A 27455-nucleotide genomic window follows, 5' to 3' on the forward strand; every position below is an offset into this window, starting at 1 on the left:
GAAACCAACACAGTAGTTACGGTCGCAATAGCAGATATAATGGAAACCAACATGTTTATTCTACACGCAAGAACGGTCATGACGGACACAAGGACGGTCAATCCCGCAATAGAAAGGTGGGGAATGGAAGCAACATCGGTTATTTCCGTCGCGAAACGGCGGAGACTTAAGCGAAAGCGATTCATTCCGGTTACCAGAACGTGGGAAACATGGCGGCTTGAAAAGTTCTTGAAGTTATGGTAAGTTAACTTTAACGTAGTCTGCCTTGAATATATCATGTCTGTTAATGAAAACCCGTTTGTGGTTCGGGATATTATACAAGCAGCGATAAATGCGCCCTCTTGACTGAATGTGGGTCTGACATTTCGTGTAATTCGTGCCCCCGTGCTGCAGCGATCAGTGACGATTGATCGTTACCTTCGCATTCTGCGAAAGGTTATGTTTTGGTCGGCGTGTATTTATTTATTTATTTATTTATTTATTTGTAATCTTGTGATTCGTATAACTCAAAAAGTATTAAACCAAATTGCATGAAATTTGGTGGGATGATTGGTTATTAGCCAGGAAGCATTCGATTAGATTTTGGGATCGTTCGGGTCAAAGGTCAAGGTCAAGGTCACGAAAAGGTCAAAATCGTCTTTTTACGATAACACGGTCAATTTTTATTCAATTTGCATGCAACTAACGCCAAAATGTTCAGAATTCAACGCCTCATCTTGTGATATGCAATATGACACAATGACGCCCATACTCTTGTTACCGGTTAGGGGTCAAAGGTCAGGGGGGTCACGACCTTGAAAAATATGCGGTTTTTGTCATAACGCGGTCAATTCTTGTCCGCTTTACATGAACCCAGCACCAAAATGTTCAGAATTTAATGCCCAATCTTGTGACACAATGACGTCATAACACATGTCACCGGTTGGGGTAAAATGTCGGGGGGGGGGGTCACGCCCTTGAAAAATATGCGGTTTTCGGCATATCTCAGTCAATTCTTATTCGATTTGCATGAAACCAGCATCAAACAAGATTACCTTCTCTTGTTGAAACGTTGTATTCACCAAGCTTGCGAGTGAAGACTCGCCAAAACGACGTGAGTTGATTGTTGTTTAGTCCGTAGCCCCCGAAAGTCGGGGAGGTCATGACATTATAGATATGTGGTTTGTGTCATAAAACCATTCATATGAAACTAGTTCCCCACACTCATACCAAGAACAAAAAAAGTAGTGGCGGCGAAGGCATGCGCTCTATGAGTGCCCGTTCTAGTTTATATTTGCAAGAGGTACGTTTGATGGTAATAATAAGTTGCAAATTCCAATAAAATAACAAAGTTAATATGAAGTAAAAACTGTACAAAAAGATCCCATACACGATCCCCTATGTTGAACTGGGCATACACAACTAGCGATCCTTTTCACTCGGGGGCTCGAAATACAGGCAAACCAAACATTATCATCACAACAAAATTCGGTTTAATAAATTGTTAAAACTACATCAGGTACTACCCACTATATATTATCTATATTACATTTATGTTCGAGGCACAAGCACTAAAAATTTACATACCGTAACAGGTCGTTCTACTGCATCCGCCATGTTGTTCGCACTACAGTAACCGGAATGAACCGCTTTTGTTTCGGACGTTTCGTGACGGAAATAACCAATCTTGCTTCCGTTCCCCACCAATCTATTTCGGGATTTTGTGTGCTTGTTTCCGTTACAACCGTTTTTATTTCTGTTACGACCGTTCTTGTGTGTAGAAAAAACGTGTTGGTTACCATTATATTTGCTATTACGACCGTAATTAGTGTTGGTTTCAATTTAGGCCGCTTTTTCTTCAATTTTAGCTGTTTTTGTAACAAGAATGACGGGTTTTCCTTCCGTCTGACCACGTTTGCGTCCGTTTGTTTTCGGGGGGCCTGCAGATATTGAAGTGACTTCACTGCTTAAAAAGAAAAGAAAGGAAGCCTTTTATTTTCTTGCACTGGTTGAAAAAGCTCAAAAATGGGAGGTTCATTCAGGAATGTCCTGAAGTGTTGTGTGCACCTGGTGCTTAAAGAAAAGAAGAGTAAAATAAGTTTAACAACTTATTGATTTATTCAAACCATTCGATTGAGTAAACTTACCATGGATTTGCTGAAGATAATTTTAGGCTTATGAACGGAGTTGAGGCTATCCACAAAGTCTTGCTCCAGTTTTAAAATTGTATTACAACCAAACCAAAATAGATACAATGATGCCTTTTTTTCCATTTTCTCACATAATTGTTAAAGTTTATTGTGTTCTTCAATTCACCTCAACAAGTGCACCTTTCGTGGCATGCAGCACATTCAAGCAATAATCTACTTATATCCACATGTTGGCCAACATTTCCATCATTGGGGGAAGAGGGGTGGAATTGGGGTTGATGAAGATTTACGGGGGGAGGGGGAAGGGGGGGTTGCCCCACAAAATAGGTATTTGCTATAACATTGGTTCATTGGTAGATTTTACTGATTCCGTCCCACGTTGATGACTCCCGGACCCTGCCAAGGCAAAGTGAGTTTGGGGCACTGGCCATTCCTTCTTCGGGGGTTGGACAAACAAATCTTCGTCCCTGGAGCAAATACACTTGGCTGGCACGATTGTCATCCCTGCACTTCATCTATATGCCCGCCAGATGGAGTTGGCATCACACGAAGGTATGGACCCACTCCATGTTTTCCTTGAAATGATGTCGTACCCTTCCTCCAATGGCCTAACAGATTGATCAGGTGGTGGACCGCACCACAGGTCTACACGGGATCTTCATTCTCTCCCATACATGAGCAGCGCCAGATTACATGCGGTGGCTCCATGCTGGGAGGTCCTGTAGGCCATCAACAGATGCAGGAGATACTCATTCCAGTAATCCTGATGGGAGATGGTAAATAAAGCCAGTTGTTGGAACAAGGTTCTTTTAGACCTTGCCACCATCCAATCAGATTTAGGTCTTGGGGTGTTGCTCATGTCTTTCAAACTAATAAGAGACTGAACACCTCTTTCAGCAACTAGCTCTCAAAGTTCCGCTTTTTGTCGGTGTGCAGCTTTTCCAGAATCCCATGCTGACATACAAACCCTTCCAAAGGCCTGTATTATAACCCTTGCTTCTTGATTTGATAGCGCATAACCCTCCAGCTATTTGGTAAAGTAGTCCATAGCTATGAGGATGTATGTATTACCTTGGCGGGTGCAGGGGAGCAGGCTCAATTTGTCCATCACCACCCACTCAAGCGGAGCCCCCACTTGGTTGAGTTGTGCCAGGGCTCTCATCCTCCAGGCCGATCCCTTATTGGCGGTGCAAGAATCACACGCTCCGCACTAATCATGAACATCGCGCCCCATGTTCACCCAATAAAACCTCTGATGGACCAAAGATGTTGTCTTTGTCCTGCACAAATGTTCACTGGGGCAGGTACTGGGCACCTGGTGTAAAACTGGGGTTTTTAATTTGGTGAGGACTATCACAGGCCAATAAGTTTGTTTTTTTTTTACAAAGAGAATGTCCACCCATTTGCGATACAAGATGTTATCTTTCAATTCCAAAGCCTTCCAATGAGCCCAATACGCCTTTGATTGTGCCCCGAGAGGAGCGACTTCCTCCTCGCTAAGTCTCTTACCTTCCCTCACCCACTTGTACACCAGTTCCAGCACGGAATCTTTCCACTGGGCCGTGCTCCAATCCAACGTGCAAAATTTGTCCTCTACACTTTGTGGCAAAGTTGGCCTCATCACTCAGGCTGTGTGAATGAGGATCTTATGGGTCCTTGTCCAATTGGTCTCCATCCTCATGTCATGTGCAGAATTTACAGGTTTTCCCCACGCAAGGGTGTCAAGAGAGTGCATTGGCGTTCCCTTGAGCCTTCCTGGCTATATGTGCCACATTAAAATCATACTGCGGCAACTTCTCCAACAACCGCACAATTTGGCCCTTGGGTTTCTTGATCCATAAGAGCCATTACATGGAGGAATGGTCAGTCTGAATTTCAAATCGCCTCCTGTATAAAAGGAGTGAAAGTGGGTCATTGCAGGCAGCAGAGCCAATAACTCTGTACGAGTGACGCAATAATTTCTCTCGGGCCAATTGATGGCATAGCTATAATACGCGATTACTCTTTCAACGCAACCCCCCCCCCCCCCTGTGCCTGATACAAAACGGCTCCCAAACCTTCCTGGCTCACATCAGTGGGTTAAGCTAAGATGGATGCGGATGTCAAACACCCCTTTAATCGAACGATTGCCTCGTGGCATTATTTTGTCTAATTAAACATCATCCCCTTCTCTGTAAGCCGGTGAAGGTGCCTGGCTTCTCCGCAAACTCTGCCAGCAGTAAGAGCAGAGCCCCAAAAATCCCCACACCTCTTTGATGTTACGAGGTACGGGCCACTCTTCCACCACTCTTTACCTTCGCTGGGTTGGTCCTCACTTCCTTACGTCTGATCACATGACCTACATATGTCACTTCTTTTGCAAACACAGTGCATTTACTCAGACTCAACTTCAAGCTTGCCTATCTGAGGCACCTGAACAACTGGTCCAAATTAGTGATAGCTTGGCCCAATGCTTTAGCATGCACCAGGACATCATCCATGTATACCAGGCATGATTGCCATGGCATGCCACACAGTACAGTGTCTCAAAGGTGGCAGGGGTGTTGCACAAACCGAACAATATCACAGTGAACTGATACAGTCCCTTACCAGTGGAAAATGCCATCTTCTCCTTCCCTGCTCTGTTCATATCCACTTGCCAATAACCACTCTTAAGATACAATGTGGAAAAACAATTTGAGGCCAAAATAGAATAGGAGTCAAAATAGGACAATTTGAGGCAAGGGATAGGAGTCTTTGAAAGTCATGTTGTTCACCTGGCGATAGTCCACACATAAATGCATGATCCGGTCTTTTCTTTTTAACCAATACAATGGGTGACAGCCAAGTACCTTCTGAGGGATCAATGACTCCTGTGTCAATGATTTTTTCACCTGCTTATTAACTTCCTCCTTCTTGCTGCACGGGAGCCGTCGGGTGGGTTGATAGATAGGCCAGGCCTCACTGTGTTGATCTAATGCTTCAACAGGCTCGTGTGTACAATGTTCTCGGAGGACAAAGAGAAGATATCTAAATGGTAATGGATTAATTTGTGGAGAGCTTCCTGCTAGGGCTCCAGATCTATGCTACTGCGACTAACAATCTCACAAATGGGAGCGGGCCAATTCTTACCAGAATCTAAAGACTCCCCTTGGGGTCGTTTAGAATGGATGCTTTTGTCTCTCATTTCCACAACCTATAGTGCATGGTTCTGTACAAACATTAATTACCCTGACAATCACAAAAGGCCCATCAATATTTAGGAGAGTGGGGTTGTTGGTGAGCGGATTTTCTGGCACATGCCCATAGAAGTTGGAGGTCTGGCGGGTCGAGGTCCTCCTCTACAAAGAGACCAACAGTCTTTCTTTATGACCCAGCAGGCCGCAATTAAAACACCTCATGTGACTTACATAGATGTGCTCTACAACTAAATGTGCTCCATCTATATTCCTAATTTCCACCCCCCACCCCTTTCAGGGTGTCAAATTGATGTACCTGTCAATGACCTTTCAGGTCACACCATCAGAGCCTTATGCCATGGCACTGTTCCCGCTAACCGCTCATTGGTAATGGTGCTGACTACCTTGTGCAGCGAAGGTTCCCAGTCACCTATTGCCATTCTCCCGGACTTGTTGGGCAATGTCGGTCCCACCTGAAGTACCACTATTGGTGAACACTCGGCTCCCCTTTGTGGGTACCTCATCGATACCCAATGGGCTGCGATGTCGGCTGCTTCACGCACGGTGGCCGGGCACCATACCGACAGCTGAAACCTCAAGTCGAGCTCTGCCATGGCCTGGATGAACCAGTCCAGTGCCACGCTTTCCTGAGTGGGCACTGCCATGTTGGCGTGTGTGATCCTCACTGCACGGCAGATGTCGTGTGCCAATTCCACTGCCAATTCATCTGTTCATCGTTTTTGGACAGGGAGCTGAGCATTAACAAGCTCACTCTGTTGTTCTATACCAAATCGGCTTTTGAGAGCCGAAACGAGACATTTTGAATAATGCCGGACTATCAAGCAGGGTCGTCAAAACCTTCGTCACCACTCCGCGCAATGCTGCCTCCAAGTGAACCTCACCTTCATCCTGGCCCCAGCCAATCCCATGAGCCACACAATAAAATTGTGCCAGAAATTCCCCCAGGTCGCTCTTACCGTCATACGGCGCCAGCGGAACTGATCGAGCACCTGGAGCGCGAACACCAGTGCCCGAGGACCCTCGTGGGGCCTGATCCCTCCAAACACTTCGTCTCCACTAAGGGTGGAGGCTCACACCCATTAATCAAGCTAGTTATCATGCCCCCTGCCTGTATCAGTGATTCACCTGCTCCCTCTGAGTTAAGCACACCTCTCAGCAACCACACACAATCCATTCATTCTCTCTCTCATACTTTCTCTGCCAAGGGAGATTGAGGTCCTCACCTGTTGTCTCCATCACGCTTTCTCATTCACATCCTCCACGCGGCTCCCCACAAACTTTCTTACATTCTCCTTTACCACCCTATCATCTCTTACCTTCTGAGCTTGGAGCCACCATTCCAGTTATTTAAGCACCTCCTTTAGATCATCCTTCACAACCACCACATGTCCCTTAATCTACTCCTTTACCCTATCCATCTCCTACTGTGCTTTTATCTCCACTTTCACCCTTTCCACGTCTATCTTGTTTACTTTTACCTCTTGTCTTACTTTCTCCACCACCTTCTTTGCTCTTATTCGTTTTCTTTCTCCTGCCTCCTTCCCTTTTTCCACCCTCACTTCCATCTCCTATGTCCTTGCTTCTATTAATTATCCTTCCCATCTCCCATGTTTTCCCTGTCACCTTGTTGTGCGTCTTTTTTGCACTCTTTCTTTATCGTTATAATTTCCCCCCTTGCCTCCCTTTGGGTCGATTTTAGTTTCCCTTGCCCCTTTTTGAACTCCCGTATTACCTCCGCGTTCCCCAGTATCCCTTCACCTCGCTCCTTCTGTTCATCATTTAACCCTTTTACCTCCCACGCTAAGATGTCTTCCTTTCTTGTTAATTGTTTTCCCTCCCCTTTTAACTTGACCTGTCCGACTGCCACTTCGTGCTGTGTTCTGCACGCATGCCAGATCTGCCGCCATGGTTCGCTACGCCCCCCCCCCAATGGATGGCAATCAACTCGACTGAGGGGGTTACTAACAATGCCAGTAACGGATGCATCAACAGAACACTCTTTCTCAAAGCTGATGCTCATAAAGAGCTGTTTATGCTCTACAATGTCATAGGACAGGTTATCACATTTGGCCATGAACTCAATTAAGGACTGAGGATGAAATCTAAAGTATTCTTACATCCGCCAACAAAGGTGGACAGAGGTTAAGTTTTGACCCCTGTCTGTTTTTCTGTCTGTTTGTCTGCAGAATATCTCAAAAGGTTGTGGACAGATTCAGAGAAAAATTGGTGAACAGTTTAGGTGTGTGACAAGGAAGAATTGATGAGATTTTGGTGAAGATCCAGTTCCAGATACGAGAATTTTTTAAAGTGATTCTTCACCATTGAGAGATGGGGCCAAAAACGATACGTAGTATGATATTTCAAAACGTTATGGACAGATTTTGACAAAACTAGGTGGATGAGTTGGTTAGGTGACAAGAACAAGCCGATTAGATGCTGCTTCAGTTCTGGATGCAGATCCTGCCTCCGAGTGGGATCCAAAACGTAAACCTTTCAGCCTGGTGGAGGTATGCACTCTACCAAGTGCCATTCTAGTTGAAAATGTGTATGTGAACTGTACTAATGGACTTTCGATATGTTTTGAAAGAATTGCAAGCTGATGTGGGGACCCCTTTTGTGGGGACAAGGTGGGCAACAGCCACAGGTTTCACAGGAGCCTAACAGAGCCTGGACTGCTGTGAGTATCTCGTTCAACCAACTTTTTGAACGCAATACCTACCTGGAAGCCCATCAGTGAAAATATTTCCTTCTAAGATCCTGTGAGAAATCAAAGATACTGATAATCATGGTGATTTAGGCTCTGATTTCAAGTGCAAAGATCTGACAGTATCCACCACAGCCATTTTGGAAGACATGATCAAGATGGATTTCAATAAACAAGAGTTTCATTGTCTGTGGCTTCCAGTTTAAGTTCCCTTGATCTCTGAGAAATCATTCATTTCACAAATGTGAAAAATACTGTATTGGTCTAAATATTTTAATTAAAAATACTGTATATACTGCATACGATAAGGTGATCATGGATCATCTCAAGCAAACATTTAGGCAACTGGAATAGTATTTCAAACAGGTACCACATGCACTTTACAATCATACAATCTGCATCAGCTGCAATCAAAAACATGAAGTACATCAGAGCAAATAATATCCTGATACAAAACTCAACCAATCACTTATGACTTCATGTCAGCAGCGGCATCATCATTTCAAGAAAGTGCTCTTTAGTAGCCAAATTGGCAGATACAAAGAGAAGAATGGAGCCATCTACATATCTCTGTGTGTGCAAATTGAATGAGGCAGTTAAAGCGAGTATCGAAATTGAGGGAGAAATTAAAACAGAGGAGAGGGGATGGAAGGCTGGGTAAGATAACTGTTGGAAGAGAGGGGATGGAAGGCTGAGTAAGGTAATTGTTGGAGGATAGGGGATGAAAGGCTGGGTAAGGTAACTGTTGGAGGAGAGGGGATGGAAGGCTGAGTAAGGTAACTGTTGGAAGAGAGGGGATGGAAGGCTGGGTAAGGTAATTGTTGGAGGAGAGGGGATGAAAGGCTGGGTAAGGTAACTGTTGGAGGAGAGGGGATGGAAGGCTGAGTAAGGTAACTGTTGGAGGAGAGGGGATGGAAGGCTGGGTAAGGTAATTGTTGGAGGAGAGGGGATGGCAGGCTGGGTAAGGTAACTGTTGGAGGAGAGGGGGTGGAAGGCTGGGGAAGGTAACTGTTGGAGGAGAGGGGGAGAAAAGGGAAAGTTTAGAGGAAACACCAAGGGAGAATGTGTGTGTGTGTGTGTGTGTGTGTGTGTGTGTGTGTGTGTGTGTGTGTGTGTGTGTGTGTGTGTGTGTGTGTGTGTGTGTGTGTGTGTGTGTGTGTTAAAACTTGTACCAGATTTGTGGACATAATATGTATATGGCCTTAAGGAATAAAAGTAAAACATCTCCAGTTGAGATCGAACAAAGGTCGACCTCAATTACAAGGAGGCTTTCAGCAGCCTCAGAGCCCCTTTCAAAAATATTTCCTATTGCAATGCACTTTGGTCATTTCATATCGTATGCAGCTTGTGTCTGTTGATTGCATCATCATTGAGAGTGCAGCTCTGCCACTGATGCAGTGTACCCTGTCGGTTAGGGCAGGAATTTGCAATGTTTTCATGGTGCCAGCAATAGCTCACTGGCTTGTCACAAAGGACACCATGGGATCTTTTAACGTCCACCAACTAATGCTGGCAGACAGAAGACCAGCTTAATGCCCATCTGATCAGGGATGGCACTGCTTGCAAGACATCAGGATGATCGTTGAGTTTATAGCTGGGTCAGGATTCGAACCCAGGCTAGATTGGCTCAGAAACAAGTGTGCAAACCTTCAGGCCATCCTATCAGCCCAATGCACTTTGGTACCAAAGCCTTTTAGAGGCAACGTTTAGTGCAGTTCACCTGAGAAAGTTCACTATCTTCCAAAGGATTCTCTTCCTTGACTAATATTACCGATTATACTCCAGCACAATCTTTCAGTGTCCAAAGCATTTAGTAAGGCAAGACTATTGATTGAAATGACAAATCCAAATACAGTGAAAGCATATAGTCAGATAATTGCAACAAAGCTATTGAAACGTCAGTAGTGGACACATTGTGCAAAAAACATTCATGATACGAATTGAAAGCAATCATCAAATATTATATGACATGATTCTGATAACTGTATATATATATATATATATATATATATATATATATATATATATATATATATATATATATATATATATATATATATATATATATATATATATATATATATATATATATATATATAGTTTTTCTATAACAGACCTTTTCTACTCTCGAGAAGAGAACGTGTGGACATTGTGATCTCCACCACCACTTTGGTTCTCTGGTAGAAACTTTGGTTGTCCATCATCATTAAGGAACAGGTTCTGCCAACTGAGGTTGTGGACGTATCACCGGAACTACTTTGCTGTGTAGTATAACAGCACGATAAGGCACATAGTGCATCGTCACAAAGATTGGGGAATGAGTGGTACCTTTATCTAGCCCAATGGACCTTTTTGAAGGGCTCTGCTGAGTTGATAGTGAGGTCGTGGGCCTTTGGTATGATGTGCAGCATATGTCTGGTGGCTGTGATGTGGTCATAAGTTTTGAAGTTTTCTCTGAGTCTGCGATCCAGATGTTTGGTAAAGGCTGCAGCATTGGGCAAGCTTCCACCTGGTTCGAGATCTTGAGCTCTTTCCTTAGGTTAGTCCTTTCTCTAGAGAATGGATCTTTCACACTTTTGTGATTAGGTGTACATTCTGGCTTTCTGTTTGTTTTGTTATGAGCTAATTCCACTGGCTTTGAATTGGTTGTGTGTTGGAACACCAACTCAGGGTCAAGTTTACCATCTTTCACTGAACCTTCGGAGCAGATAACATCTCGTGATTGACGAATTGCGTGAAAATCTTTTCCATGCACTTTACACAAGTGCTTTTGTTCAGAACTTTGAATCTTTGTGGCTGAGTTATATTGTTCGTCTTCGGTTGGAGCTGTTTGACAGGTGTTTTCACATGCCGGATGACTTGCAAGGGCATGGCCTTTTTGAGAACTTCTCATTGGGTCAACATATCGCTTTGGCCTCTTGGAAGATGTCACAGCAAGCTTCTGAAGGATAACATTGAGGTGGCTACAATGGCCTGTCATTTGTTGTTCATGTCCTAACATCTGATTTGGCATTGCCATACTGACAGTCGGAGATTTCCTCTCGATGCGAGCCAGATTTGCTGCCACTGCTGCATTAAAGTTGAATGGTCGATAATCTTTAACCTCTTCACTCTGGTTGGCTGCTGCACATTGAAGTTCTTCTTGTATACAAAGGTTTTGTGGTTCATCTGCCGCCATCACATTTTCGCACATCTTCATTTCTGATGAAGACCCTTCAACACAGTGAGCTTGTAGACATCCGCATTCTTCTTTTTTAATCGGAAACTTAATTCGACTATATTTGCCGAGTTCATCTTCACAAACACTTGGCACTTCACCTGAATCTATTTCATTTGCAAGATGTGATTCGGCAAATTTTGACTGCTTTTTGTGTCGTGCATGTCCGCACGTGTCCTTTGTATCTACTTCTTGGACACAAGACTGTAAGTATTGGGTTGCAGGCTGCTTGAGTTGTCTGAATGAAGCCTGATCATCAAGGGTTTGTCTGTAAGTACATGTATTTAAGGTGGTGGGTGGCCGTGTATGTCTAGGAGGACGGGCCAAATCTCGTTCCACTTTGTTTGCGAATGGAATTCTTTCTTTGGACTTTCTACCTGCACATGATTTCTCGAACATGCATGTTGCTGTAAGAAACTCACTTGAAGAAAGAGATTGCCTTAATCTTGCCTGACTCTCTGCACACCGCTGTGTTTCACTCATTGGCAGAAATTGTTCATTGTACATCTGGTCACCTGTCTTGTTGGTTTGTACATGAAATGCCTCATGTTGTTCTAACAAAATATTATTGCTCAATGACTCATCATTGGACAATCCCTTCCTTGTGTCAAGGGGACCGAGACGTGCATTTGCTTCATGTAAGTTTGATTGCTGCTCTCTAGACACTCCGTACATGTCATGCTCTGGTGTATCTGAGCAGCTGGAGTCTTCTTGATATACTGAAGGAAGTTCTGGTATGTTGTCTTGACTCAGGACTGATATTGATGGTTCTTGGAGGATTTTCTTGTTTGAGGTGTCGACACTGCACTGGTTGATATCCATAGATGAGCTCTGCCCTTCTTCTGTTTCAGGTCGATATGGAACAGCAAATAAATGTTGAGTTACTGTCCATTCATCCGCACTGTACTTCTTTCTATTTTCAATCAAATCCCCTCCATGTGGAACAGATTCTTGTGCTTGCGTTGCCTTTGTACTTAAATGTACTTTTCCAATCTCTTCCACTTGTGGAGGCATAGTTTCATGCAAATCTTCACAATCTTGATGAGTTAGTACTTCTTGCATTTGGCAAAATGATTGGTTTTCTCTGGTTGAATTGTTTAAAGATTCTTCAGAACATTGCTCATCCTTTTGTGCATAATTTATTATCATTGACTCGCTGGCTTCATCAGAAGGTTTTGAGTCACAATAAGCGTCACAGGTCAAGTCATTCTCAAAGCTTGGAGCTGTCTCGTTGGTCTGAGTGATTTGCACTGGAGCCACAACTTGCATTGGAGGCACCACCAGCAGTGGACAGATCTTTTGCTCCCACAATGGAGCCACATCCTGCAACAGAGCCACTTCTTGCACCAACGGAGCCACATCTTGAGTCACATCTTGAGTCACATCTTGCATCAGAGCCACATGTTGCACCGGAAACACGTCTTGTGCCAGAGCCACGTCTTGAGCCACGTCTTGTGCCGGGGCGACGTCTTGAGCCAAGTCGTGCGCTAGAGCCACGTTCTGCACTGGAGATTCATTCTGCACTGGAACCTCATCCTGCACCAGACACACCTCCTGCATTGGATACACCTCCTGCGCCGGATACACCTTCTCCACCAGAGACACATCTTGCACCACCGGAACCACGTCTTGCTCGACCGCAGCCACGTCTTGCTCGACCGGAGCCACGTCTTGCACTACCGGAGCCACGTCTTGAACCACCGGAGCCACGTCTTGAACCACCAGAGACACGTCTTGAGCCACATCTTGTGCTGGAGCCACATCTTGCTCGACCAGAGCCACATCTTGCTCGACCGGAGCCATGTCTTGCTCGACCAGGGCCACGTCTTGCACCACCGGAGCCACGTCTTGAACCACCGGAGCCATGTCTTGCACCACCGGAGACACGTCTTGAGCCACATCTTGTGCTGGAGCCACGTCTTGCTCGACCAGAGCCACATCTTGCACCACCCGAGCCACGTCTTGCACCACCGGAGCCACGTCTTGCACGACCGGAGCCACATCTTGCTCGACCGGAGCCACGTCTTGCTCGACCGGAGCCACGTCTTGCTCGACCGGAGCCATGTCTTGCTCGACCGGAGCCATGTCTTGCTCGACCGGAGCCATGTCTTGCTCGACCGGAGCCATGTCTTGCACCACCGGAGACACGTCTTGCACCACCGGAGCCACGTCTTGAGCCACATCTTGTGCTGGAGCCACGTCTAGCACCAGAGCCTCGTCCTGCACCGGAGCCTCATTTTTAAACAGACCCTCGTCCAGAACCAGAGCCTCATCCTGCACTGGAGCCTCGTCTTGCCTCAGAGCTACAACTTGCACTGGAGACAGTTTTTGTGTTGGGGCAATCTCTGGTGCTGCAGTTTTCTTCTCCACTGAAGCCTTCTGTTTTACTGGAGTTATTGTTTCCATTGGAGCTGTTTGTTTTGTTGGAGCAATTTCTGCCACTACAGCTATTTGCTCATCGAAAGTAATCTCTTCTGGATATCCTCCCTCTTTTACTTGAGGAATTTTTTGCACTACAGCCATCTCCTCATTTGAAGTAACCTCTTTAGTTCCAGCCATACTTATTGCCGGAGAGGCATCCTCTGTTGGAGCCGTCTCTCGAATGAGAACTGTTTTCTGTGGTTTCGTCATCTCTTCAGCTGTAGACGTCTCCTCAGCCAAAACCATCTCCTGTGTTGAAGCCAGCTCCTGCATTGGGACCATATTCTCCACTGGAGCCATTATTTCTGCTGTTGCACTTTCCTCTGATATCATTATCAATTGTGCTGCGGCTATCTCATCCACTGGAGTCATCTCATCCGTTAGAATAATTTTATTTACTGGAACCATTTCCTGAGCTGCAAGTATCTCATCCACTGAAACTATGTCGTGTACAGGAGCTATTTCATCGCCTGAAGCATTCACCTCTGTTGGAGCCTTTTTCCCAACTAGAGCCGTTTCATTTGGTGAAATAATCTTCTCTTCTCCATCCATGCAATTTACTGGGGCAATCTCTGCTGCTGTATCTGCATCTGTTGCTGGAGTCATATCTTGTGTTGTGACTACGATTTGAGCTGGAGAAGTCTTCTCCACAAGAGACATCTTTGTTGCTGTATCTGCTTCTGTTGCTGGGGACACCTCATGTGCCACAACCAATTTCTCCATTGGAGCTTCTAAGCTGTTTTCGACTGTCGCTTTTACGTCAGCCGAAAAATTCCCCTCATTTGTTTCAGCAGATACGTCCCAGTCTTGCTTTTGCTTACAAAGTGACGTTGCACTTGTAGGCATTTGTTGACACTCAGCAAGTGAGGGAAGAAAAGGGCCAGTTCCAAGCAGGCTGTTGGAGCGGGTCAGGGCACACAGACGTATTGCATCTTCTCCTGGAAGGGTGGTGTAGGAAGAGAATGTGGATTAGGGATGCAGGTGGAAATAAACGTTTCAAAGATAGAGTTGATAAAATAAACAAGTTACTTTGTGATTTTCAACTAAAATGTGTTGCTGAGACATTTTGAATTTTGGGAGCTATTTACTCTGCTCGAATATTTAGGACATTTGAAGGTTTTCTATTTGTTTGTTTGTTCCTTATATGCCTGATGTTGGCTTAATGGCTGGAGTGGTGGGCTTGGGATCTGAGGGTTCCGAGTTCAAATCTTGCTTGGCTGTTGAATTAATACCAGGTGGAGTTCACTCTGCCTGCCACCCTTCTGAGGTTGGCAAAATGAGTGCCAGCTTGCTGGTACCCTGTGTTGGAGTGGCGACCTGTCCAGAATTGTGCCCAATAGCTGAGGAGACTGCTTCGGCAGCACCAGTGCTCTGCACAGAGTAAGGTCCCAATGGATGGATGGTTTGTTCCTTATACGTTTCCAATCTCCAGGGTCAATTTCCCGGACATTAAGGCCCGGTCACACCTTGACGTTTTAGCCAACGTATGCCGATTTTTGAATTTTTTTTCTAAAACGCTGGCACACGTTGAATACGTTATGGGTAAGTTTTGATAACATTGAGAGCACGCTGAAAAACACTGCCATACGTCGTTGTACATTGGCTTTAAACGTTGTACTTTTTGGTTGTCCTCAAATTTTTTCATGCTTGAATTTCACGACATATGCCGGCGTATGACTCACACGTTCCGCTACGCTGGCCACAAGTTGTATGCACGGTCTGCGATCGTTGACAGACGTCAACACATGCTACTTGTAAGTTAATCATAAGTTGAGACACGCCGAGGTAATGTTTAGCGTACCCGAAACTTATTTCTAACCGATGATTAACGTGTTGTTGGCACGTTACGCGATCATTGCCACACGTCGACAGATGTTACTTTTAAGTTACTCATAGGCTGAAAGACATCGGTATAATGGATCGTCCTTGCGTCAGCGTCCACGGCCACGGCCACAACACTTATTTGCAGCATTCTTCAAACTTTTCTTCGGCATGACGAGGATGTTCACACTTCGATGTCTAGCTTGGCTATGATTCCAATTGTCCATCGGCAGCGTCTATTTAAAATAGTCGAGTTTGAGCGTTTTAACACGTTCAGAAGAAACGCTTCAAATTTCCAAACCCCAGCGTCAAAAAACAAAGGCGAGTGACAGCAATTTAAATCGTTCATTGTAAACAATGAAAATAGTTGAGTGGTACCGTTTAAAAGTCGTTGAGTGTAAAAAAATCCAATTGTTGAGCGCAAGCGTCTACTTTCAATAGTGGAGATGCAGCCATTTAAATCGTTGAGTTTATCATTTAAATCGTTAAATCGTTAAACGCAAGGACGATCCATCATAACCCACACCCTCCCCCTCACACTCACCTACTACTGCCAACATGAACAAACTACTACTACTACTAATACTAATACTGATACTGATACTGATACTGTTACTGCTGACATGGACATCGACTCAAAAAGGACTCGAAAATACTGTTGGGTTCCCCTTTTATGAACACCATTTTTATATACCAATTCCCAAAACCGCTGGGAACACGTCTTTATATGGCAGTTGTAAGCTAGAAACACGTTCATTTTTTTTTTGTCGACCGGAAGACGTCATTGGAATACGTCTACATACGTCGATGTGTGTTGGGACTACGTAAAGAACTGGTTCAAAGCACGTCAAACATGTTAGAAATAAGTTTCGCGTAAAAAAGACATTACCGCGACGTGTTTCGACTTATGAGTAGTTTATAAGTATCCTTTGTGGACGTGTGTAAGCGTCCACATATCGTGTGTAAAACTTATCCCCATCGCATGCGGAACGTGTGTCATACGCCGAGTACGTCGTAAAATTTTGAACATGTTTAAAATTTCTTGACGTACTCTACGTACCACGATGTATGATAGCGTACTTTAGCGTTGTACTCAAGTATACCAAAGTTACTCATACCGTATTTGACGTGCCCCAACGTTTTAGACACATTTTTCTTAGGTCGGCATGCGCTGGTAAGATCGCCAAGGTGTGACCGCGATGTTGACACTTCCATTTCTACGGCAGTTATGATTCGAATCGTTGTGCGTCAGCCTTTTAATAGGCTACGTCACGACATCGTCGGCGATGCGTGCAACGCGCTATGCCTAAGTTAGACTATGGTTGGGCATCGGTTGTGTAGGCCGACAACAGGTTCAGCATTCGTTGGTATAAGTTATCTATAACACAACGAAACGTTCTGTATCCGTTACCAATGCGTTATACATAAGACCAAGTCGCTATGAATACGTCCGAATCTTTAAAAAAAACATCAAAAGTTCAACGTCAGCCAGCGTTTTACATACATTTTAATACGTTGCCATCGCTGGCTAAAACATCAAGGTGTGACCGGACCTTTAGCACGACCGTATTAATTATTTTCACACATGGAAGGTCAGCATCACAATAAAAAATTTCAATTCTTAATCAAAATGGTGTGAAAACATGACGTAACGGCGCCTTCTTCGTTGCATTGTACGTCACGTGACGTATGCCCGCTTCTCATCTCACATTGGCTGGGGCGGTGGTGTGTCACTACCTCCCCCAGAGGGGGGGGTGGAGCTTGGGTTGAGCATGCGCATTCGACCAGTCTAGACTTCGAACTCTGTGCCCTTCATTTGCTAATTTGTGACTTTATCTTAGCTCCCAACAATCTACTTGATGCTTCACCAAAGTCTAAATAACCCGATCTTGATAGGGTTACCCAACTTGTAATAGCTATGGACAGATTCATCCTGACATTTTTCTCATCAAATTGTACAAAAGATATCTCATGCAGAACTTGTCTGGATTTTCTTTTACTTTTACTGCTGAGAATATTGAAGCATTGACTTCTTCATATCTGCACTACAGGTATCTATCTGCCCAGGTGTACTGCACCTAAAGTGCAAAGCATGGTTCAGCCTACATTACCGTCTATAATTATCAATACCTAATAGTCACATGAAACAAATTTGCTTTGATCCAAAAGTCTCAAATCCATTGATTCATCTTTGACATAAATTTACTTCTGAAATAGTGTTATATAAACGTTTGAGTATTCCTTGGTGGTTTTTGCTTTCAGCAGTGTATTGGTAGTCGCATCATTGTTCAAGCTGATCTTACAATCACATTTTATCAATTACTTTTCCATGTGTTAAAGGTTTTCACAAAATGCAGGCATTAAAAAAAAAATCATCGTTTTGTTGATTTTACGTGAATCCATGCAGAGTGCTACTGCCCTTCCTCCCACCACTACTGCCACTGTTACCCAGACCACGCACCTCCTCCCTGGAGCAACGACTCCATGCTCTGGGAGAAGCGGTGATGCTGCCGGGTGGACTCGGTCACTCGAACATCTGGAGTTACAGGCATTTTGTTTAAGTCGGGTAGAATGAAGATGCAGTAGATTGGGAATGGAAAAGTGTGTGTTTGTTTGTTAACTCTGCTCTATGTCTTAAGGAGCAGCTTCTAGAAAAATCACATGCAAGACAAACACATTATTAGTATATAGACATCTTCTTTCTTTCTGACTTTCTGCCTGAAGGCAGATTCAGTGCTGACACTGCAACCACAAGGCAAGGATTACATTGGAGGGTTTGTTTTTGCCTTCCCGGGATAGTCAGGGCAGGAATTTGTAATTTGTTCAGGGTGCCGGCAATAACTCGCCTACTCTTCGGGAAAGGACACGGTGGGATCTTTAACCTCCACCAACTTTATACTATCAGCCGGGATATCCAGGTTAACGTCCATCTTAGGACGGCACACACATTGATGCCTCGCCCTGCCTGTGAAACACCAGGATGGCAGCTTATAGCTGGGCTGAGACTCGAATCCAAGACAGACAGTTTAGAGGTGAGTGTGCATACATCTCTTGTATTATAACCGTTTTCTTTGGTGGAGTCATCTCTTCAGCTTTCAACATCACATCAATTGCCAGCTCTTGTACCCAGACCACATGTAATGCTCTACTAGAACCATTATTTCATACTTCAATCATAGTTGAGGCTATCCTGCCAGCCATTACATTGACATACTGTAAGTGTACCATTAGTAGACAATGGACAAGTATGTACATATTGTGTATGTATATATATATATATATATATATATATATATATATATATATATATATATATATATATATATATATATATATATATATATATATATATATATATATATATCATGGTAGATGTACAAATGTGAAAAGAGTGACACAAAGAATGGATGGTAGTTTTGAGTGTAAAGCTTGCATCAGAAGAAGAAATTTAAGCCATAGGCACAGCAACGAACGGATCATCATCCATAGAGGTTGGACAAAAATGTTATCAAAGCTTTTTCACCTGAAATGACTTCATTGGCGGTATGTCTCATCAGAAAAAAAACCTCACCCGAATCCGCCCATGGGAAACCTCGTTTTGACCTCAAATCCAAGATGGCCGACATTGTACAGGTGCAAAACTTAAAATGGACCTAATTTTGGAAAGAAACAACAAAGAAACACTTTTAAGGTGTCATTTTTAACTAATTTGAGGACTCCTGTTCATTTAGTGAAATTTTTGGAACTATTAGACGTCACGATTATGTGTCAAGGTCATTGTAAAATTTAATCAAAATTTGATCTCAAAGCTCATCAAATGACGCGTATTAACCCGGGAAATCGCTCAGTGTGGCATCATCACCTATAGATCACATTAGTTAACTCATTCGGCCCAAGATCCATCAAAATACGCGTTTCTGGCCAAAGTGTTGGGGATGAGACCCGTATATACGGGTTATTATGACGTTATGTGACGAAATGTAACATTAAGACATCAAGGACGTCATATAGCATTATGCCATCATGCACGTTGTTAATCTCCTCTCTAATGCTAATTCTACCCTCAATGTGAATGCAAACCCCACCCAGATCCCACCCTCAACACCCATCCCCAATCAACCCCACCACTTGCACCAACTACAGACCAAATTCTGGAATTCTTGAGGGCTCAACGGAATGGAAATCCACGAAACGTTGAGGGCTGATTGCGTTAATTTGACTGTGTTGAAATTTGTAATCCTCTCCATGGTATGTTTCAATCTAATCAGTTTATTATTATTTTTGTTTCAGATAGGACCGTAATGGCAGTGTGCAGTCAGGACGCAGTTTGTTTACTGTGCCGTAGGACAGGGAGCGACATTGGTGCTTCAGTCTCAGTTTCTGCAGAAATGCGTCTAACCATGAGTAAGAAAGCTTTCCTTGCCAACACATCAAACAAGCAGGCCCTCATCAATCTCCTTGCAGAGGATATGGTCAAAGCAGACATCACTGTTGAGCATGCAGAATGTGGTGCTGACTACAAGATCTGTATGCGAGCATGTTTGTCTGCGAAGAACAGTCAAACAGCCGTTGTCGCAGAAGCTTCTGATGTATTTCAGTTGATGATACATCATGCTGATGCCACAGATAACAGTGACAACCTGTACATGGTGACCGCAAAACAGACGGTGTGCATCACAACGTTGAAGAAGAAACTGGATCCTGCCCTCTCGGAAAGTCTACTCTTCCTGCACGCTTTCAGTGGGTGTGATACCACATCAAGGCCATATGGAATCGGCAAAGTGACTGTTTTTACGAAGTATGCAACACTGAGCAAATCAGCCACCGTTTTTATGTCTCCGTCTTCCTCGAAACAGGACATCGAACAGGCAGGAGAAGATGCCATGCTGGAGATATATGGGTGCACGACATCACTAAGCCTCAACGCAGCAAGGGTGACGAAGTTCCTATTGAAGGAAGCTACTTCTACACAATATGTATCTCCAGAAAAGCTTCCGCCGACGAGTGACGCAGCCACCTTTCATAGTCATTGGACTTCTCACCAAGTGCAGGGATGGCGTGGCAATGATATCGCCTCTGCAGTTTGGGGTTGGAAAGCCACTCCCGGTGGTCTTGTGCCTATCAGGATGACTCAGCCAGCAGCACCAGAGCGACTCCTCAAGATAATTCGGTGCAATTGTGGTGGTCAGTGTGACAAAAAAAACATGCACCTGCCGCAAGAATCGACTACAGTGCACACCAGCTTGTGGCCAATGCAGGGGAATAACATGCATGAATGTGCCACATGTGGACAATCAGGATGATGATGACCAGGATGTAGATCTCAATAATAATACAATGGATTGACATTGCAATTTTACTTTAAAAATTATCACTCATACAATATCATTTAAGTGATCAGGCATAGTAAACTTTGTTATTAGACACCTTAACACAGGTTTCAAAATAATGACACTGCAAGGTCACAAAATCTGTTTGGATTCTTACTTATTTGGTTAAATTTGGCTATGATTATGATCTCGATGCCAATCTCATAAATAAGTGAATGGACATCTTGAAAGAGTCCATTGAAAATGATACATCCAATGTACTTTATTTTGAGTCGATTTGCATCATTTTGATCAAATTAGGATCAAATTTGACCTTGACCTTGAATTTATCACATGATCTAGATATCCAATCACCTCAAAACTAATACTAAATGAATGAGCATCTTAATAGCATATGTGGCAATAACAACCAATATATTTTATCAATAACTATCATTTTGGCATAACTCTTGATACAATTTCGGTCAAATTTAACGTTGCTTCGGTCAAGTTTAACGTTGACCTTGACCTTGACATATGACCTTGATATCTAACGATCTTATAAGTATCACTAAACGAATGGGGGCCCTCAAATTAGTAAAAAATGACACCTTAAAAGTGTTTCTTTGTTGTTTCTTTCCAAAATTAGGTCCATTTTAAGTTTTGCACCTGTACAATGTCGGCCATCTTGGATTTGAGGTCAAAACGAGGTTTCCCATGGGAGGATTCGGGTGGGGTTTTTTTTTCTGATAAGACATATCGCCAATGAAGTCATTTCAGGTGAGAAAGTTTTGATAACATTTTTGTCCAACCTAAATCGTTCATTGCTTAGACTACCACGAGGATCAGGATCCGGATTCGGAGCAAAGATTGAAAGATCTTGAGAGAGTAAGCAGATTTTGTTATCTGGGTGACACCATCAACAGTAGTGGAGGCAGCGAGCTTGCAGTTACAAGAAAAACGAGATTGGGTTGGAGAAGTTCAACGAGCTTGCATTAGTGTTATGTGGTAAAAATATTTAAAAAAAAACTGCCTTTGAAGTTGAAAGGGAAGATCTATACCACCTGTGTGAAAGCAGTAATGGTTTATGGGTCAGAGGCATGGACTGTGAGATCGGTAGAAGAAGGTCTCTTGAGAAGAAGAGAAAGAGCAATGATTAGAAAGATGTGTGGAGTGCAGTTGGAAGACAGAAAGAACACGAAGGAGTCTATGGAAAGGATTGGTCTGAAATATACAATCGTGGAGGTGGTAAGAAGGAGTGGCTTGAGATGGTTGGGTCACGTGCTAAGAAAGAGAGACGATGAGGGAGTTAAGAGAGTATGGAATTTGGAAGTGGAGGGGAAAAGGGGGAGAGGAAGGCCAAAGTTGAGTTGGAAGGAGTTGGTTATGAAAGCAAGTCAGAAATTGGGATTGGGAGTGGAAGACACAGAAGATAGAAGAAAGTGGAGAGCTGGAGTTATGTCATGGAAGGAGTGAAAGTCAGCAACCCCTCGTAAGGGGGATAATACTGACTTAAATAAATGATGATGATATATGTATATGTATATGTATATGTGTATATATATATATATATATATATATATATATATATATATATATATATATATACAAATATATATATATATATATATATATAAATATATATATATATATATATATATATACACATATATACACATATACATATATATATATATATATATATATATATATATATATATATATATATGAGCCTGGTGTTGGCGCAGTGGTTAGGGCAGCGGCTTGGGATCCAAAAGGTCCTGAGTTCAAGCCCCGTTGGGCCACTGAATTAATACACCAGGGGGTTAACTCAGCCTGTCATCCTTCCGAGGTCGGCGAAATGAGTACCAGTGTACTGGGCCGGTGTATACCCCGGTTAAAATAGGTGTACCATATCCCTGTGTTGTAAGAGGCGACCAGGGTTGCGTCAGGAAGGGCATCCGGCGTAAAACATGTGCCAAATCACTATGCGGATCATACGGATGATCCGCTGTGGCGACCCCGAACGGGAGCAGCCGAAAGGAGAAGAAGAAGATATATATATATATATATATATATATATATATATATATATATATATATATATATATATATATATATATATATATATATATATACATATAGGAATGGAAGCTGAGTTCAGATGAGAAGGTTAGAGAGGACAACTGCAAATGAGTTATTGGGGAGTATAAAAAGGTAAAAGTAGTCATTTGGAGGTGCAAAAATACCATTGTACGAGTTAGTAACATAAATAAATTGGTAAAAAAACGAAAGCATTTTTTATGTGGGGTATTTATTTTTTACATACACATGATAATGGATGGTGGTGGCTGCTAAATAAGACAATTCAAACTGATAAAGAAAAAGGTTTAGAGAAAGGAGAGGGTGACATGTTGGAGGAGTGTGGAGAGAAGGAGTAGGAGTCAAAAGGATGCAAAATTATGAAGACAGGGAAAGTGGGATGTATGCAACAGATGGATAGATGTGGGGGTCAAAGTGTACCACTTATGCGTATGTAATAAATAGATAGCCCAAAAGGAAAGCCACGGTAGAGGGCAAAATATGGAAGTGATCAAAGCCCTTGTCAATACTGTGGTCATACACACCTCGCAGTTGAACTCCCCTGGCTCTTCGCCAGTTACTCAAAGAGCCAGCTCGTGCAATGAGGTAGGATAACACACGTACCGGGCCACGTCGCCGCCTGTAGGTCATGGTTGTGCAGGGTGGACCGCGTGTTTATTTCACAACTGTAATCATAAATAAGTCCACCTTCCGCAGCAAGGTAAAATGCATATTCTGTGCTATTGGATTAATAACAGCAACAAGGAAATCAGACACAAGAGCAGGAAATTCGGCCCATCATGCCTGTGTCACAAATTGGTTTAGGTGGCTTCAAAGCATTTATGACACGACAAATGGAATTTATAACCAGAAAGCATCTCAAAATGCTCAGCCCGTCGCTTTGTACTCAAACTAAACTTGACGAAAACGACAGTTTAAAAAATTATACATTTTATTAATTCGTGTTCTCCATATTCTCATAATAAAAGTTTGTTGGGGATTTGATAACTAAATCTTAAATGGTAAAAATGTTATGGATTGGACAGACACACTGAAGCTCAATAGTAAACAAACAAAAAAAACACTGAAGTGATACGACTTTGCCCTTTCACATTTTGACCCAACTTTTAAAATTATTTTCTCCAGATTCGCATAACCAAGGTTTGTTGAAAATTTGATGACAAAAGCTCAAATGGTAAAAAAAAAGGTTAAGGCCTGGACAGACAGACAGACAGACACATGCACATGTGATGGCAAAACCCCGTCTCCCCAAGGTTTTTGTATAAATGACCCCTTTCATACACTGGATGCTGTAATCCTTCATACGGATGTGCTATATTAGCGTACACACACACACACACACACACACACACACACACACACACACACACACACACACACACACACACACACACACACACACACACACACGACTCCCTCTCCCATCACTTTATTTAGGAACGGCCGAGGCTCTCAAAAAAGGTTATTGGTAGAGATGTGCAGAGCCTTGTCAGACTGAGGATGTTTGGTCGTGTTACTTGGTGTAGCTTGTCACATTTTGACATGATGGACAGAACGGCATCTTTTGGGGCTTCAACTATAATTTCAGGGGACTTGCCAATAGCCAGGGGATTTACCAAGAGCTGAGAGTATATATCAAAGAGGTGAGGAAGGGCTTTTGGAGGATCTAGGTAGGAGTGGAGGAAGTGAAGAAACAGGTAGGAAAGCAAAGAGAAAGCAAAAAGCTCTGTGGCCAGATAACGTGCATCCAAGAGTATTGAGGGATGTAACAGAGTGGATAAGTGAGATGTTAGCGGATATCTTTAAAGCTCACTGGAGTCAGGACAGGTACTGGAGGATTGGAGAGTAACAAAGGTAACACCATTATTTAATAAAGGATCCAGAGAATAATTGGGAAACTATAGACCTGTTAGTTTGACTTCAGTTGTGGGGAAGGTAGGTGTTGGTTTGAGATGTCGATTAGGGAATGGATACGGAATCATTTAAATACAAGTTCAAACAAATTAAAGGTAGTCAGCATGGATTTATTTAAGAAAGATAATGTTGAACGAATTTATTGGAGTTCTTTAAAGGAGTTTATGATTGGGTGGAGGAGGCAATTGCAGTGGATGTAGTTTATCTGGACTTTCAGAAGGCATTTGAGAAGGTACCACAGAGGACATCGTTAGCTAAGTTAAGGGCTTGTGGTGTGGCTGGTAGATTAGCTAACCAGATAGGAAACTAGCTTTGTGATCAGAAGCAAAGAGTGGTGGTGAGTGGGAGGATGTAAGTACAGTACATAGTGAGGTACCTCAGGGATCAGTGGGGCCATTGTTATTCATAATTTACTGTATATCAATGATTTGGATAATGTGCTTAAGAGTTGGCTCTTTTAGCAGAGAGGGTGTTGATGAGGTTCAAGAGAGTCGAGATACTTTGATAGATTGGTCAACATATTGGCAGATGCAATTTAACACAAGTAAATGTAGACTAAGCGATGAAGATGGGCAGGTGAAGGAGACAGGCTTTTATACATTAGAAAAGAGGGTATTACGAGGGGATGTGATACAGATGTTTAAGATAATGAAGGGTATGAACAAAATAAGTACAGGAGAGTTCTTCAGCAAACTAGAGAGTAATAGGACCAGGGTCGTGGCCTGAGAGTAAGGAAGAGGAGAGTTAGGATGGTAGTGAGGCAGGGGTCTTTCAGTCAGAGAGGAGTTAATGCATGGAATGGTCTACCAATTAAATGTAGTAGGAGCAGAAAGAGTAGGTCCCTTTAAAGTGGAATTATATAGGTACCTTGAAGCATTGAGGATAGAGGTGGTACACAAAAAATTGCAGAGCTGTGTAGGTAGCTTGTGTGTGGATGGGTGATTGTTTGTATGTGCAGTGACTGTAATGTCTGTGGGAGGGACTCATCCCCGATGTCTGCAGGAAGATCTGCATTCATTTCCCCCCTCCCCCCCCCCCCAACAAAAATAAAATCTTCTTCTTCGTATGCAGCACAAGACTGTGGGAAAGCATCATTGGCTGAGGGTGCAGCTGTGCCATTGATGCAATGCCCTTGTTGGTTAAGGTAGGAATTTGTAATTTGTTCAGCGTGCCGGCAATAGTTTGCCTACTCTTCAGAAAGGGCACCACGGGATCTTTAACATCCACCAACAAATGCTGGCAGACAGGACAATCCGTTTTACGTCCACCTTAGGGACAGCACACACATTGATGAATCACTCTGCCTGTAAAACACCTTGATGACAGCTTACAACTGGGTTGGAATTCGAACACAGGAAAGACAGCCTATAGGCGAGTGTGTGTACGTCCAGGCTATCCTGCCAGCCCATAAGATAAATTTATAACGTTTATAGTAATATTATTAGTACTTTTAGTTTGAATATTATTTTGTTTGCATATGTGGCACCTCCCCTCTTCCCCCATTGAGATTAGGTCTGTGGCTTAATATGGATGTGTTTGGTCTGGTGTTGGTGCAGTGCGGGCATGATGGGCCGAATGGCCTCCCCTTGCGTCAAAGTTCCTTGGTATTCATTGTTATTCCTTGTTCAATTATCAGTATAGATTGTGGATGAAAGACTCATTAGGATAATTTGTGAAAACAATTCAAAAGCGCAGTAACCATACGAGTTGGCCATGGAGCGGTCCTACAGCTGCAAAATTGGGAAGAGATCGAGCTAGCCGTTTCAGAGGTACAGACAAGGAAAATGAGGTGATTAACCTTTCAGATAATGTGTCCACACAGCGTAAGTCATCTGCAGTTGCCTTGTGTACGATTGTTGTCTGAGCCTCAGCCAGTGTGAGCAGATGTTGAGGAGGGGTACCCGACTCGTAGCAGGGCAATGGTGATCGAGGACCTTGGAGGGATGGAAATAGAGAAAGTTTATTACCCTCGCATTTGGGTCCTTTTATTGGTTTGTTTGTCTGTCCTTCTATCTGTCCATCTGTCTGCACATCTACGTATACATTCTCTGCCAGTCTGTCTGTCCCTCTGTCCTTCTGGCTCTCTGTATCTCTGCAGGACTTCAAAATCAAATCACCACCATTTTTTTTTTCTTGGTGTTGGTTTCCAGGCCTCACAGGCCTCTGCTATACATGAACCACTGCAAGTTGCCTGCGTCGGTGCTGTGGTTAAGTGAGTGGGTGGATGTTTGGAGAGATGAGTGTTTCCTGAGAAGAATAAGTAGCGTGTTTGTGGGGTCTCAGGTTTTCATTTTATCAATGTTTAAAAAGTTTGCATTGCTTGAGCCTTAAGGTTCCGTCGGCCATGACGAAATTTTACAAAGCGGTCTAAATTTTAAAAAAAAAATTCAAGCAAATGATATATTTCATTACATGCTTGACATTAAAGGCTCTTTGAGCCTGAAAACTGATGTTAGGGATCGAGCTGTCGTCTAATCGAGTTTCATATTCTAGGGGTGAATATAAAGAGTTTATTTAAGGCAAGTTAACTCTTTTCCAACTACTGTGTATATTTAAACAATACTTCAAAAAAACTTTGTACATAATACATTGAATATGTGGACAAGTATGTAATGCAAAATTCATTAATAACGTTTGGTTTTGAGGAATTTTTAATTT

The 27455-nt window shown here is 43.1% G+C and overlaps 1 protein-coding gene across 4 annotated transcripts in view; it reads right to left on the minus strand.

The window, feature by feature from the left end:
* Positions 1-8271: 8271 nt before the first annotated feature.
* The window catches only part of LOC147012222 (uncharacterized), a 121186-nt gene continuing 102002 nt past the window's right edge, over positions 8272-27455 (minus strand). For all 4 annotated transcript variants that reach the window (XM_085856091.1, XM_085856090.1, XM_085856092.1 and 1 more), the window contains 4 exons: positions 26596-26731; positions 23408-23502; positions 17933-18007; positions 8272-14588 (listed from right to left, as the gene is read on the minus strand). In XM_085856091.1, coding sequence (XP_085712217.1) covers positions 10219-14588; positions 17933-18007; positions 23408-23502; positions 26596-26731 — 4676 coding nt within the window. In that variant the 3' untranslated portion in view covers positions 8272-10218. The remainder of the gene's footprint in view (positions 14589-17932; positions 18008-23407; positions 23503-26595; positions 26732-27455) is intronic.

This window comes from Eptatretus burgeri, chromosome 15 (genome assembly GCF_056783735.1).
Source record: "Eptatretus burgeri isolate ZD-2024b chromosome 15, Ebu_testis_v1, whole genome shotgun sequence".
Lineage (NCBI taxonomy): Eukaryota > Metazoa > Chordata > Myxini > Myxiniformes > Myxinidae > Eptatretus > Eptatretus burgeri.